Consider the following 16425-nt stretch of genomic DNA (forward strand, 5'->3'; position numbering starts at 1 on the left):
CACAAAATCTGAGATCTTTAAAGTGCATGTAAGCGTGTGTGTTTGTACACCTACTATCTGCTTCTCCCCCGGGTTTCCAGAGCTGAAGGTGGTAGCGAGGGTGGAGGAGCAGGGCTCGCTGTACCACGGCACGTTGCCGGACTGCGTGGTGCTGCTGATGGACAGGGTGTAAATGCTGTTCGTGTAGCCGTCACAGTTACAGCTGTCTTGCTCCCGGCCACCATTACCCGAAGCCCAGACGAAGATGGAGCCCAGTCCGCTGCGTCCCTGTGGTGCAGAAACATACACCTTCATGTGGCTGGAGTCCAGGAACAGACAAGGTTAAGAGGGAGAAGCTATCAGGAGCTGGTTCAAGTATGAAAAATCGGCTTTGACAGAGACGTTTGTCTCCATACTTAAACGGCCTGTCGTTAATGCGCTTTCTTTTAGAAACACTGAGGCGCTGTAGGCACAACTCTTATTAATACATCATCATGTCAAACGACTTATTGCAGCAGAACATCAGATAACAAACAGAGGAAATGTAATTACCAAATTTATTCAAGCTGAATATAATTTCAGGGCTGATAAATGACAACATGATATCTGGCAGAGAGACTGTGCTCCTAAATTACACACACTATCTGAGACATACGTACATTCGGTCCAGCTGGGTCTGGAACCACAACAAGAGCCAAGAAATCCTTGGCTCGGATTAAAATTTCACCAACCCCTTTTAGCAAAGTAACAAAGGGTGTTCTTTGTCAGCTCAGGAATACAAGCGAAGATTTGATTGCTCCATTTGTGACCAGACACACAAACGCTACATTTGTCTCCAGCTGATTAGATCAGAGTAACTCTTTATTTGCTGGAAAGCCGCAGAAATCGATCGACCGCCTCTAGTCGGTATAAAATTGGAGCAGCTAAAGTGCATACAAATCGCAGAGAATTTGTATGCACTTCTCAGAATTTTGGCATTGCTGCTCTGCTTACTATTGCATTTTAGAACAGATTTACCGCTTTTTCTTTTTTTATTCTTTTTTGTGTCTGCCCACTTCCTGCAAAGCTGACCTTCTTTCTCTCAATATGTTGGTGATATTTAGCCCGAGGCCCGCTGACCCATTCTTGATGACTGCCGCCTGAGGCCAAGCTGGACGAAGAGACAGAGACAGCGGGACTGTCAGGACCCCACAGCTCTGTAATAGGCTCTGGGTTGACAACAACACTCAGTGTCCCTTTCCTAAGGTCTTACAGACTTTTAATTGGGATTACCAACTCTTACCTACTGCTGTCATTGCTGATCTTATTTTTTAGGTTGTAAAAAGTACACTCGGAAAATATACGGTTTATACGGTGCTAAAACGTATTCTCTTTGTTTTTGATTGTAAATCTATTACACAGTTTTTAAAAGAAGAAAAAAATGCCAGTAATTTAAAAGGTTACTTTTCACTTGAATTTCCCCACAGCTCATATTTCCACTGAATATTTATTACATTCTGTCATTAGAAAATGAATCAGTTAGAAATTAGTTAGGTGAGAAAAAAAACAGATGTATGCCATTGCGCGTGCGCACGCACACACACACACACACACACACACACACACACACACACACACACACACTTACACACACACACAAAATCTACCAGTTTTCAGTCAGATTTTTTTCTTTTACCAACTCCTCCTCTGTACCTTGCTAATGGACTTACTCTGGGCTCTCGTTATGTGCCATCATTTATTTTATTCACTTTTTCTTTTAAGAGCACCACGTGTTGTACTGCCTGTTCCGCTCCTCTGTTTTGTACCTCTTTCATCGTTAATCATACTGACTGAGCAGACCAGTGTGTATCATTGTTGTGTTTTTACATCAAGTATAAAACTAAATTAACTGATTTTCTTGGTATCTTGCTAGTAAAGATAAGATGCTGGAATATTTTATTCCTTATCACTGTTGTTGTAACACTGCCCGTCTCCGGCATGACTAATCACAGAAATGTTAAGCTCATAATCGTACAAAGGAAATTCAATAGGATGCCAATACAAATTTTAACTAAGCTTGTTCAGTACGTTTTTAAAATGATTATCCATTTAATTTTCTTAATGGATTCCCACATCCCCATCTCGCAAATGATCTCTCAAAGGAATCCAGGATAAGACTACATCTGCTGGGGGATGCAGTCCAAATCAAACTGTGTCCTAACAGTAGAGGCTATAGAAGCTGTACATACTACTCTTAATTTATGGCCTGACGCTGTCCTGGTTGCTGGTTACAGAAGCCAGATGATAACAGTCCAGTGCCAAGGGTTATCTCGCTGCCAGGAGAGCACACACTGAACCAGTCAGCTCCTGCTTTGTTGCTGTGAGGCACTCTTTCCTCACTAACACACCATGATATCAGGAGCATTTTGCATTATGGGATTCTATAAATGAGTCATTCGGTTTCACTGAAAATTTTCATTAATTTATATGCCAATTAGAGCAGAGTTTTAATGTAACTGTTGTTCCGCATCAGTGACTGCTCCTCTCTTTCTGTTATCTCCCATCTCACATTAATCATTAGCCTATTCTCATAACGTCTTTTGATGCCACATACTGACACATGAAAAATGTTGGTATTAGACTTAGATAATAGTCCAAACTGTTTAATGTTTTATTCTATTCAAGCTTGAATGACTAAGCAGAGGGCAATTTTGCAAACTAACCTTGAGTTTGTCCTTCTCCTCAGTCTTGGGAAGCCATCATCAATTAAAAAGTAATATGCTCTGACTGTACAGGTAGAAAATTGTCCAGAACTTTTCTGACTTGTTCTATTAAAGTGTTCTTCCTGGAAAAGAGAGACTTTTTTCTCCTTACCATCACCAGCTGCTTGGCAATCATGAGGCTTCGCTTGATTACTTTTTGGTGATTTACGCCTGGAAAGACCACTACTGTGAAAAAGTCTTTGTGCACTTCTTGATTTTTCAGTTTTTAAAAAATATTTTTCACAGTTGCATGTTTCACAGCACTGAAACAATTTTTTAAACAAAATGTATCCCAATTGCAGTTTTTAAGTGATGATTTAATTTATTAAGGGAAAAAGGTAAAACCTACCTGGCATGAAGAGAAAAAGAAGAGAAGAGAGAAGAAGAGTCCTTTAACTTCTATAACTGCTATAAAATCAAAAATATATCGGATTGGATTGACTTATAACCCCCCCCCCCACACACACACACACACTTTTTTGCTTCTTTGCAAAGTGAGCCAAGAGCTTAAACAAGCAGTCTAGTTTTATATAAAAGCAACAAAATCCACCTACTGCTCCTCTGAAACTCACTGATTAACATTTTTGGGACCAGCTACAAGACAACTATCAGAGAATGCAGCTGGTCTTTGTGTTAAAGTGTGTGTCCCTGTTGTTTTGTGTTTCTGTTGGCCTAACATGAGCCCAAAACTATCTCCAACACTTTTGCATCTGGAGGTTTCTGCATTTCAGTAATTTATCACTGTGGAAAGCAAAGGCACACAGAACAAGCAGTGATGCAATAAAAACAGTTTCATGTAAAAATCAACCACTCTGAATGTTTACACTGAATCTTTGGAGCCAAGCACATTCTCTCTTACTCATCGTATTTAAATTGAGCCCATCTCTCACTTAAGATCATCTTCTTGTGCACCTCTGGACTGCTTTGGACACAGCTGGCATTTTTAAATAACTCCTGGGAAGTCTTTTTCAGACCAATTTCACCTTGGGTCTAAAACTTTGGCAAATAAAAAATACCACCTTCTGTGTCAATCTGACCCGGCTTTCATGTTGAGATTCATCATCAGCTGCGATGAGAGCTGAGTCTCCGGCTATTACCCACAGATCAAAAAGCTGGTTTTAGTGAAAGCGTCTGCTGTGTCCAAGCCTGAAGGCGGTGCATCAGGTAAGAAGCTCAACCAGGAGCGTGGTCATCGTTTTTCTGACATTCACAGGGTTGTGCACCGTGAATGTGTCCCCCAGGGTCAGACTGTCAATGAAAGTTTCACTGTAACATCTGAGGTAGAACATTCAGCGGAAACAAACTGAAGTATACTGGGGGCCGTCACGCACTGACACAAAGTGCATTGAAAGGGAGTTTTTTTGGCCTCAGCAACAAAGTCTTTGCAGACCACCTACATTACTTTACTTTACTGGCTCCTTCTGACTTTGTCCTCATTCCCAAGATAAAAGTCAAATTAAAGAGAGCCTCAGCAAACGCGGTAGAGGACATTCAGATACACAGGTATAAGTGGTTAAAACTGCTTCTGCACAGGCAGCAATCTACAGCTAAATTTAAATGAACGATGATTCCTGTTTTTTTATTTTGTGTGTAATTGTGAAGCCTTTTGATCACAGCTTGTAAGCTAAGCTGAGCTAAGCTTGATGGCGTCTCATCATAAACCAAGTAAATATGAGTCTCCCAGAATGTTGATTTATTACACTTTCTTTGCAAGCTCCTTTGACTACACTAAAGAGGTGATGTGACTTTGATAGTGATACTATAAATAAGAAATGCAAGACATTAGTAAATTAAAAGACCATGTTTGTGCTCTGACTGACCTTGGTGATTCCCTGGAGGAAAGCCTCCTTAGCCAGCTTGGCAGGGCCATCCAGAGACTTGCCGTCATCTTCCGGGCCCCAGCTGGCACTGTAAATGTGGATGTGCTGAGGGTTCAGGCTAAGAGACTGAGCCTCCACTACATCTGTCACCTCCCCATCCAACATACGAACTCCTATTAAAACAAAAACACAATGGAGGGTTTAGATAAGGTTACCGAAGAGAAAGTTATGAAGAAATAGTGACAGTGTGACAGACGGCAGAGGGAGTTGTGAGATACCTTAGAGACAAAACAGGCGTAAGTTGATAAAAAGAAAAAGAAGAAAAAAGTCAAGCGAATCAGTTAGAACGTAAATTTTCTTTCTCTTTTTTTCTCCAGCTGGAAAAAGAAAAACACAAGAAAACTGAAAACCGGAAAAACCAAGCTCTTCACAAGGAAACCAAGACTTCACAGAGTCTCAGTTTTAATGAGTAAGCACACAAAGCTCGCCCACGGATGCTGCTCTGGTGGATACTACACTATTTAAGCATCATGTAAACAAAACCCAGGGGGTTGTTAAACCAACCTTCCTGACCCCACCAAAACCTATAGAGAGGACAAGCAGAAGAATCCAAGAGTCTGCAGATGAGAGAAAGCCACACACGCACAGGTAAAAATGAGCTGAGAGTTTACAGAGCCTTCAGCAGTCTGCCGTGTCCACAGGGTAGCGCCGCATGTCACCTTTCATCATACCTGAACGCAAACCTGTCTGAGTCTTTGATGTGAGCAGCCTCAGATCATTCCTCTGAACATTAATAGCTGTAGAGAAGCGTGAAATAACCCACCCTCAAATAAGGTCCATTACTGTTAGAGGACCCCCGGACCTCAGAGGATACACTAAGACTGACAACGTCCCCGCATTAAGACTTCAATAATTCGTTCTAGCGAACCTGCCTAACCCTGTAGGAACAAACATACACCAGTGGGGATGTGACCAAGGCTGTAATTACAGAGTTGGCGCAGGCATTCAGTGCAACATGTCTTTGAATACTAAGCAGCCCGAAGCAAACGTAACTGCGCTAAACATGCAACATAAAGCACATTGTTTGCTCTGTGATCGTTACGCGAGGGCTGCACTGCAGCAGTAAAGGTAATTACTGTCGTAACAATTCTCATCAGCTTCCTGCGGCTTGATGATTCCTGAGTAAGACACTTGCGTGAATTCCCTGCAGCTTTATTAAGTCACAGGTAGCAGCTACCGGTGCAGCTATGAGTGTATGTGCAGGCACAAGGAAACCAAGTACAGTAGATGGAGAGGAAACACAGAGTGAGCTAAGTAGGGTCAATTACAGGTTTTAAGTACTAATCGCTAATTATTACTCTGTAAGGACACACATATTTTAGCTTTAGCACAAACACGACTGCTTCTGCTCACACACGCATACCCACCCACACAAAAAACACACACAACTTGAGTGCTTGGGAGCGAATCACAGCTGTTTATAAGCAATCCACTGATGCCGTGACGTGAACAGATTCACAGAGGAATAATTTATGAGAGCGGGGCCAATGTGCGGCTCTGTCGGGAGATGAATGGTAATGAAGACAAAGAAGGAGAGTTATGAGTAACATCTGTGAACAGGCTGCTCAGGGCTCCACCGGCTCCGCTGAGTCTTGTTGGCTGCCATCATGGCATTGACAGATTGTTTGATGACAAAAGTTACTAAAGGCCTTCTTGGAATAATTTATCAAACACAAAAATATTCAGGAGGAAAAATAATCCTTCCAGACTTGATTTGTTTTCGCAGATTTAATTTGAATGAACTGCTCTACATACAGCATCTTTCTGTACGTATATCTGCACAGGCTGACAGCTTAATTACTGATTGGAAAAGATTCTCCCCAAAGAGTCTAATTTTGACTAACTTTCATATAAACATATGAATATGTATCAACAGTTTAACTAACTTTGGAAATCCGACTTGATTAAAATAAACAAATTAATTTTAAAAAATATTACTTTTTGTGTGGAGAGCCAAATAAAGGTGGAGGGCAGCACAATGAAAGCACTGACACGAATTAAGAAAATCAGATTGAGCCTTTCATAAACATTGAACATGAACCTAACCGCTTTAAATGCAGGGATGAAATCGTTACAGTGACCATTTTATTTGTTTTACTGGAGCATAGGAGTTTTAATTAAGTCATGATCTACTTATTTCCAGGCAAGAAAAACTGCAGCAAATGATCAAAAGCAATTCATCTCACAGGCTTTGGATAAAGAACTATTCACTGCATAATACTGCCTATCTTTGCAGCACACTCTCACTTGTACATCTGAACAATACAGAGTCAGTCAGTCAGTAAATGAGAGTCAGTGGTCCAGAAAAAAACATTATGGATATTAGCTTTAAAATCTATCACTGGATCATTAATATAATGCGAAGCCTGAGCTGCTGCAAAATTGTCGTTCTGACACAAACCCCAAAGTCCCAGAGATCTTAGAAGAAAGACATTAACTTCCAAGTTATTAATGGTGAATGTGTATTTTGTTCTGTATCAGTTCTAAGTGAAATTATCATAAACTCATTTAAATGAGTATAATACTGATTAAACCTTCTGCCAAATGAAAAATATCAATCGTGTGCTTAACTCACCTCCAATTTTAGCATTATAGGCCACACCCACGCCACATACACCATTGTTTGCTGCAGCTGCAACTTCTCCTGCACACCGTGTTCCATGCCTGGCAAGAGAAAAGGTGAAAGTGAATGAAAAGATGGGTCATAAGAAAAGAAAAGAACATTAAAAAAACCCCACAAAGGCTCTGAAAGCTAAATAAAATTAGCGAAAATGGCAGTTAATGTTCCAGCTGTGCTGGATGTTTAAATAACAGGGCAGCTAAAGTATTGCTAAAAATAAATACGCAATCAAAAGAGAAACACAAGCCCATTGGCCCTCGTTAGAACTGCGGCACACGCATGTCTTACAGCTTTAACAATAGATGTCAAAAAGCCTGATATGCCTTTGACATTTAAGGGCTTCTCATTTAGACAGCCGTATAATTTAATACTTGTAACAACACAGAGAGCTGTAACCTCTGTGGTGAACCTGATGTGCAATTAGAACCATAAAGGACACATGAGATTTCTTTTCCACAGAGCACGATAAGTATCAACAAGTGAAAAACTGTTGGGGTGCTTTATTAAAGAGGAGCTGCAAATATAGCATTCAAAAAAAAAAAAGAAAAATTGTTCTGTGAAACAACTGAAATTGTGACTTAATAAATCCAACATGATGTTTGCGTGTTACTCTAATCGTACTTTTTGCACTTTCATTTTTAACGGTCTTAAACGCACATTTTTCTCCCCCTCAAGTTTCAGCCTCAAACGTTCGCAGTTGAGGTCTTCCTCTTTTCCTCCGACCTGACAGCTTGATATTCAGCATCCTTTTTCCAATTTCACTATCCCTCGTCTGCACATGTCCAAACCATCAGCCTTGCTTCTCTAACTTTGTCTCCAAACTGCTCAACCTGAGCTGATACACTATTTCTAATCCTGTCCACCCTGGTCTGAAACTCTCTTCATCTCCACAAAACTATCCACACACTCTTCCTTCAAGATTACTCCTACTCCATTTCGCTTCCTGTCCACACCATGGTGGAACAGTCTGAATCCACCTCAAACACTCCTGGCCTTGCTTCCCATCTACCTGGTCTCCTGAAAACGCATTACATTCATTTTCTTTCTTTAGATCATATCAGCCAGCCCTCGTCCTGTGCTACGGTCCTGACATTTAAAGTCCCTACTCTCACCTGCCTTTCCCATCTCCTCTTCCTTTGTCTTCAGCCAACAGCACAACAATTTCCACCGGTACCCTGCTGGCCAACTGCACCGGAGGCGCTCGTTGCTAACTAGTATGGAAATCTCATTCTTGATGATCCGCATGTTTAATTTGGCAAAGATTTTATACCAGATGCAACTCTGACCATTCATTCTTGGGTTCAGTGTGAGTTCACTGGCTGGGCCTCAAACTGGTATCTTGAACATAACAATGAATTCACTGTACTCAAATGGACTCCACAGTTACCAGATCTCAGCCAATAGAGCACTTTTGGGATGCGATAGAATCAGAGAATTTCATCATAGATGTATATCCGACTAATCTGCATCAACTGTGTGATGCTCTCATGTCAACATGGAAAAAATCTTTGAGGAATGTTTCCAAAACTTTTTTAGGGTCAAATCCTGCATTAGCAAGATGTATCTAATACAGTGTATAGTGTATATAGCAGTATACTATACTATAAAAACATGTACAAGTAGTATTAAACTCATTGTACATAATATTCAGACAGGACAACAGGCAGAAAAATCCTAACCCAGAATCACCAGTTTACCTAACATGCATAACTTTGGACCACAGAACGAAGCCAAAATGCCCGGAGAGAACTCTGTGCAGGCACATGGAGAACACGCAAATTCTACATAGTGAGGCCTCAGCTGGCAAGCAGATTCAAACCTTGGGCCTTCTTGCTGTGAGGAAACAGTGCTGAGGTACTGCATCACTCAATGTTTTAAGAAAAAAAAAGTATTAGAAATATTTTCTTTTGTGACACAGGCTATAGGTCTTCCAGTCCGAAAAAAAGACTGAATAGAAACCTGAGGACAAGTACAAAAGCCTGTCAAAAACTAACTTTACCTTTGACAGTCACTGGCCACAGGCCATCCAAATGAAATACGAGACTTTATCAATGCCCATGAATTATTCACAAAGTCCATCAATAATTCCTTGAACCAGTCTTGAGTTTCAGAGAAGAGACAGGTTGCCTATAGAGCGTTGTCTACATGTCAAACAGACCAAAAATTCACAAATGGAAACTATTCCAACCCCCTACAAGCACACTTTATCAATATCTTTATTAGATCTTTTTCTATTATAAACAATGGCGAGTTTAATTGAAAAATGCAGAGCTTTGCATGATTCCAAGCAAAAAGGTAGTCATTACCGGAAAAGAATTTAATTTGTTTCATTGACTTTTGGGGAGAAGCAGTGTGATGAGATGGGAAACAGAAGTGAGCATTTGGCATTTAAGACAGGTCATTAAGATTGTCTCCTGATTACAGTGCAGGTATCTGATTAGGAAGTGCAGTGTTTCACACCTGTCGGGGGGGATGTGTTGAGTGTATGTTATCAGAACAAAGCTAATTACATCCACAGCATTGCCACACAGGAGCCAAAAATGACTTCCTTTTTGATCTCCTAACCTCGCTTATGATGAGCCAGAGGACAAAGTCGTTTCACAGGGCGGGAGTGTGGCTACACCTCCAGCTGAGATTCTGATTAGACTTTGTGTGGATCTGTGATACATTACCCACCCGCTAACTCGCAGTTTTGTTCACTCGGATATGTTTTAGCAGAGAATCACTGCTGTGTTATTACTTATTCCACCCATGTCGTTTTTGTGACAAAGTCACAATTTATAACAGAAAAAAGAATGATGTGGAAACCCAACCAAAAAAAACCCCCAAAGCTGAACTTTGTTACAAATCATTCATTTTATGACCTAAGCTGTCAACTACAAACCTTAATGTGATTTTTAAACAAGCAATCAATTTGCGTAACAGGGATTATTTTTCACAGGCTCTTACAGAAGCACCTTGGCACATATGGCAGGATATAAGGCAACACAAATGCATTTAACAAGTTGTCATTGCTAAATTGAACTACACTGTTTTGCTCTTAACTAGTTTCATATTACATAAACAGCAGCACTCAGTTGGCACATTTAAAGAACCACACACACACACGGTGGTTCAGCTATCTTAGTGATGGCTGAACGACATCTTTAACCCAAACCATCCATCCATTTTTTTCCCGCTTATCCCAGCCTGAGCAGAGAAGCCCAGACCTACCTCTCCCCAGCCACCTCCTCTAGCACCTCAAATCAAATCAAATCACTTTTATTGTCACATCACATGTGCAGGTACACTGGTACAGTACATGCGAGTGAAATTCTTCTGAAAACCTCCAGGCCAGCCGAGAGATATTATCTCTCCAGCCTGTCATGTGTCTGCCCCGGGGCCCCCTCCCGGTGGGACATACCTTGTCAGATGCCCGAACCACCTGAACTGGCTCCTTTCGATGTGGAGGAGCAGCGGCTCTACTCTGAGCCCCTCCCAGATGGCCGAACTTCTCACCCCATCTCTAAGGGAGACGCCAGCCACCCTTCGGAGGAAGCTCATTTCCGCTGCTTGTATCCGCAATCTCTTCTTTCGGTCACTACCCACAGCTCGTGACCATAGGTGAGGGTAGGGAAGTAGACTAACCAGTAAATTGAGAGCTTCACTTTTACGCTCAGCTCTCTCTTCACCACGACAGACCGGTACAGCGTCCACATCGCTGCAGCCGCAGCACCAATCCGTCTGTCGATCTCCGGCTCCCTTCTTCCATCACTCGTGAACAAGACCCGAGATACTTAAACTCCTCCACTTGGGGCAGGAACTTGTCCTGCCCCAACACCTTACCATCAAAAATTAATACCTAGTCCTAACCCTCACCCTAAACCTAACCATAACCTAATTGTAAACCTGACACTAAAACCACATTTTGAGCCCCAAAAAAGCCTTTAAACTCGTGAGGACCAACGTGTGTGTCCTCACAAATGACTGTTGGTCCTCACAAGTATAGTAGAATGCCAGTTTTGGTCCTCACAAAGATGTCTAAACAGGAACACACACACATGAGCTGAACTGCAATGTGTTAGATGGGGAGGCCATATCAGCAAAACACTTTATAACCCTTTATAACTTAAGCTATAACTTGCTATACAGACACACAAATCGGTCATCTTATTGTATCAGAGCATTTGCTATAGTAAAAGCTTGCAGCATAGTCTATAGTCTCAGCTGATCAGAGTGTGGGCTGTTGTTTTCTGTACAACAGGACATCTCTGTCTGCATGTGAAGTGGGGAGCAGACCTTTTAGTGAGTACCCATTGTCTAATCAGAGCACTAAAGAGGCACAGACCTGCCCACTCATTACATTTTAGCTCACAATTGCGTGTCTGACAAACGTCTCACTGGCTGGCTTTACAAGCTCGTCCACACAAATCAGTGTGTTATTATGTGCTGCGAGCGCAGAGTGGGTGTTGAATGGTGGCCGTCAGTCATTTCAGATCATACAAAATGGAGCCATAAGACCACTAGTGTGACTGCGACAATACCCGTTTCCACACAACAAAAGTATGAGTGAGAAGATTTTATGTTGATGGCAGATGCTAGGGTGTAGTTCTCTTTAATTACTGAGAAAGCTGGGCGATCAGTGCTAACCTGGCCCGACCTGCCACAAGTTAAATTCCTACATTTTTATATATTAAGGAACCAATTTAACATAAAACAATCATAGAAGAGATCTATATTTGAAAACATAAAAAACACTAAGTGCTTCTGCTGTAATTTAATGCAGCAGTGGGTCACTGCTACACACCAGTGTAGGCTTTAATGTGAAGGTATTCAATGCAGTTACTGATTTATGTTTTTGGAAATTAGACTTAAAAATTATAAATCCAACTCGCATTTGTTTGTTTTAACCTGACATTTTGCTACATATTAAAGCAATTTACAACTGTCCCTTTGCAGTGGTCATAATTTCCTTGGAGTGAGTAAAAATGAAGGGAGAATTCATTTTAAAAGAGATGTTTTGCTGTCCTTTATTACGCAGGCCAGGGAGCGTGCCATTACCCGCAATGGCTAAGATCACACATCGTCAGCACTATGGACAGCCAGATGGCTTGGCCAAGAAAACGCCTTGTTACATGCAGACATTTGCAGTTTAACTTCGCAAAAAAAACCAGATTCATGTGCCAACTGTCACTGAGGTTTGTTTAAAAAACAACAACAAAAAAAACACACCACAATCCTTACTGGTCTTACGCGTTTTCGGCTTCCTTTAATTACATCAGCAAAACTGCTATGTTTTCATAAAACAATCATAGTATTGGATTTAAAAAGGTCCAGGATTCTGAAAAGGGAATTTTAATTAGCGCTTTATATTAATGTCTCCACTGCCTTTAGTGGTAAATATCTGCATGCACATGCTGTTGTTTGGTCCACAGCATCACAAAACAGCCTTTACGCTCCAGACAGCACATATCCTCAGACCATGGAGCCACAGATGTGATGCCAGGCAGGGGATTCAGCCAAGCGCGGCAGAGTGCACAGAGAGCCAGAGGCCTGAGAAGACTTTTATCGAGAGGCTGTGCACACCAAAATGTAAATGTTTCGAATACTGTCTGCATATTCACATGCACATAGAGCGGCTGATCTGGATCGAATTCAGCAAAAACAGCCAGACAGCTTAATATATCCAGAGAGACTCAGACGTGCCAGAGCACACAAAAGGGTTTATGATGAAGCCACAATTTTATCTTTCAAATGTCCATGAAATTAAATGATTTCCGAGACACTTTACTGAATGCCTCCATTCTATATCCATTTAAAATAGATTGGAAGAGTCGTCGGAGACGTGTCAAGTAGCGAGGGTAGGTGTAAGTGTAGTTTCAAAAGTAGGTAAAAGTTGACGTTTGCACAAAAGACGTGACGAGACAATGAAACACTTTCAAAACGGTTCATTCTGCAGAGAGACAATCACACTAAATAAATCACTGCTCTGTGAACTGGTGGATGTCAGAAGCTACATACATTGACTAAAATAAGCTTAGAATAAGAAAAGACCAAACAAAGCTTAGATAAAAGGCTGTTGAAGTAGAAATGCTGTTTACACAGCCAATGTGACCCCCCTTATCTTATCAGAAGAAGCAAAAGGGACAGAGAGAGGTAATGCTTTTATCTGTCATCCTCAGGACAAGGAACCATTTTTGGGAAAGTCAATGCCCTGTCATTTGTTGGAGAATTTAGACATGTCATACAAGACAATCTCCACCTCGGACTTAGGAGTCAATAACATCATGAAATGTACTGTATATAAAGAATGCAACAATAGCAACTAACATAAAAGAATTCTGCAAAAGAAAACTCTTCTTAGATGTGACAAATACAGCGTAAGAATCTTAGCTTTGCCACCATCACAATTTTTAAAACTGTCTTTGCTTTGAAAAGAAAACTGCAGTCGTGAGTTCTCAGAATCGGCTCTCTGAGCAAAAGAATGACAACACCACGGAACGCAAGTTTGATACCATCATGGGGAAGCTCGCGGTTCTCCAACGGGAGATTGAGAGACCAGTGTCGGAGTGTTAAAAAACAGCTTTGAAATTCTCATGAGTTGTTGCAAAAGAAAATTCGCCATCATAATCCGGCTGGAGCCGAACAAAAACTCCCTGATAATGACTGTGTTGAGTCTGTTCCTTCCCATTCCATGCAAGGCCACCTGGGTTGGTTGGAAGACTGTTTACTTAGCCTAGCAGGGTGAAGGACACTGTCTCAGCTGAACTATGGGCACGCACACACATACATACATATACTGATACTGATAAGCACTCACTGACGCATCACCCTCCCTACCCCGGATCCAACGCCACCTCCCGTCTGATGTGGACATCGGGTCAGCTGGAGGTGCAGTCGAAAGATTGCAGCGGTCCCAGATCAGATGTACACACTGGAACTCTTTCCCATGTTGCTTGTCTGTGTTTATTGTGCTATGGTGTGTTGATATCTGTGCATTCCTGTATTATCCTTCTGTGTTACACATTTCGATGTTTTTTTCTTGCTACCTAGCCTGACCTGTCTCCCCAATGTGATGTTTGTGTCTTGTATGTACGGTCGGCAAGGTCTGTCATCTCGGTTGTGGGCAAAAGACCTGCAACTGACAAATAAAGGCTATCTCATTTCATCATCATCTCATCTCAAAAAAGGTGATAGTTTAGTGAGCAGATGGAAGAGGTTACATTTTATGCCAATGCCTTTTATTCTTTTTAATAACCCCCAAAGGAAATCCACTAATCACGGTGGTCAGCTGCTCACACACACATACTTTATTAGGTACATTTTTCTAGTACCAGGTTGCCTAGATGCAACGAGTTGCAGTGATACGATCGGCTGATTAGATATTTGTGACAACAAGCATCCAACAGGTATACTTCACAAAGTAACCAGAAAGTGTATATGTGTTTGTACTTAGTACAGCTTTGGTTTCAAAGGTGGGCATGCAGAATACTTTACAGACGGGGTTCTGACGCTCACACAGCTCTGTGTTAGATTCCACCAGCTGATATGACCATGACCCTGACTAAAAGAATGTGACAACAAGAAGTTTATAAAAGGTTTATCTTAATAGAAAAAAACATGTTTCTGCAGATTTCTCATTTTGCTTTTACCTTGAACGAAACCAAGGTGGTTACTTGGGCACAAGGACCTCTTGGTGACCAACTTCAGTTCTTGCTGGGGGCTGGGAGGAGTGCTGTTACATTTTTTGGCCAATCAGGAATGGTAAAATATTATCACTGTATCTTTCCCCCCCTTCACATTAACTAATTAACAAAACTAATAAACAAACTTAAAGGGGTGCTTCAATAATTTAGCAATATTCTTGCAAGCTTACATTAAGAGTACTCTGGTAACCTTAGAACAACAAAAGACATTTTATTACTGAAACATAATCCTGCCAAATCACTCGACCCGATCTAGTTGTTTACCATTTTTAGAGTCGTCCAGGTAATACTGTGGCAATGAGCAAGAGAAAGACACTAATCCCTACAGCACCGTAATAATCACATATTTCAAGACTCATCAAACCAAATATTTAAATGTGTTAAACGGTTTTCAGTTTTTGTTACTGCAGGTTCTAGTATTAATGTTTAAGACAGTTCTGATGTTGGCTTGTTGAAGTGAAGGTGCAACCTGGAAGTGTCTGCAGGGCAGCCATAGTAAGAGCTGGTGAAATTCTCTAAATACTAAAGGGAGGTCCTTCAGTTTTTCCTTCATTATCTCTCTGAACACTGACTAGAGCCTATAGCATTCTTTAGAAGAAGGATGGTATAGGCTCTTACAAAATTAAGCAGCTTGAAGCCTATATAGACCTATAAAATTTTTTTTAATTTTGGTGATAAATTTATATTTTCAACTGGGCTTTACATCTGTATCATGCAACAAACGCATATGGAAAACTATTGAGCCATCCAAAATAAATGCAGTTGGCTTCTCTGAGCACTACTGATGCCTCTTACAATCCTAATGAATTATCCTCACATCTTTCTCAGAAAAGAAAATGAACAGGCTGCTGGTCGGCTGCCTGGCTGGTATGGCTTTGCCTTTCAGTGCTGACATGAAATACTTTCTCGTAAACGCACTTTGAATCGAATCTGTTCCAACGCCGAGAATCTATGTTTACAAATGGTAGATGAATGTGACCACACATACACATTCAGTTTGTGTTTGTATTCTGTTACGCAGAGGATGTGTGTCAAAATATGCATCATCAAGTGAGACTAATGTCTAACGAATGCTTGGCTAAACTGTAGGATCTGAGTCTTGGCATTGCTCAGTTGGTTTTAGAGGGACTGAATAGGGTCCGTTCATTGTAGCTGCCAAAAGGATTAGGCTATTTTCTGCTCTACTCAACTCAGCTCAGCTGTGGCCTTAGGCAGGTCTGTTCAAATGGTTACAGTGGAGTGAGAAGTAGAAATAGCTTCATTGTGTGGATGAACACAGAGGTTCTTGAAGCTTTGTAGAGGAGATCAGATGAGCTTGTTTAATATTTCACGTTTTAAACCCTTGGCATTGAGTAAACATGCATTGAATCCTTTTCTTGTCTGCCTTCTTATAATGATGGCAGCCAATACAATGGACAGAAGGCAGGGAAGTATGTTGGGGTAGTTGACTGTCCATCAGAAGGAAACTTTAAATAGTCTGTAACTAGACTGATATTCATAGGCAACATATCTATAGGCAA

At 41.2% G+C, this 16425-nt stretch overlaps 1 protein-coding gene across 2 annotated transcripts in view; it reads right to left on the bottom strand.

The window, feature by feature from the left end:
- furinb (furin (paired basic amino acid cleaving enzyme) b) overlaps positions 1 to 16425 on the bottom strand; it is a 93475-nt gene that overhangs the window by 15133 nt on the left and 61917 nt on the right. For both annotated transcript variants that reach the window (XM_005942814.3, XM_005942815.3), the window contains exons 7-9: positions 7176 to 7264; positions 4541 to 4713; positions 55 to 267 (exon numbers count right to left, since the gene is read on the bottom strand). In XM_005942814.3, coding sequence (XP_005942876.1) covers positions 55 to 267; positions 4541 to 4713; positions 7176 to 7264 — 475 coding nt within the window. The remainder of the gene's footprint in view (positions 1 to 54; positions 268 to 4540; positions 4714 to 7175; positions 7265 to 16425) is intronic.

The sequence above is a fragment of the Haplochromis burtoni genome, unplaced genomic scaffold (genome assembly GCF_018398535.1).
Source record: "Haplochromis burtoni strain Fernald_Lab_line unplaced genomic scaffold, NCSU_Asbu1 Contig_350, whole genome shotgun sequence".
NCBI lineage: Eukaryota > Metazoa > Chordata > Actinopteri > Cichliformes > Cichlidae > Haplochromis > Haplochromis burtoni.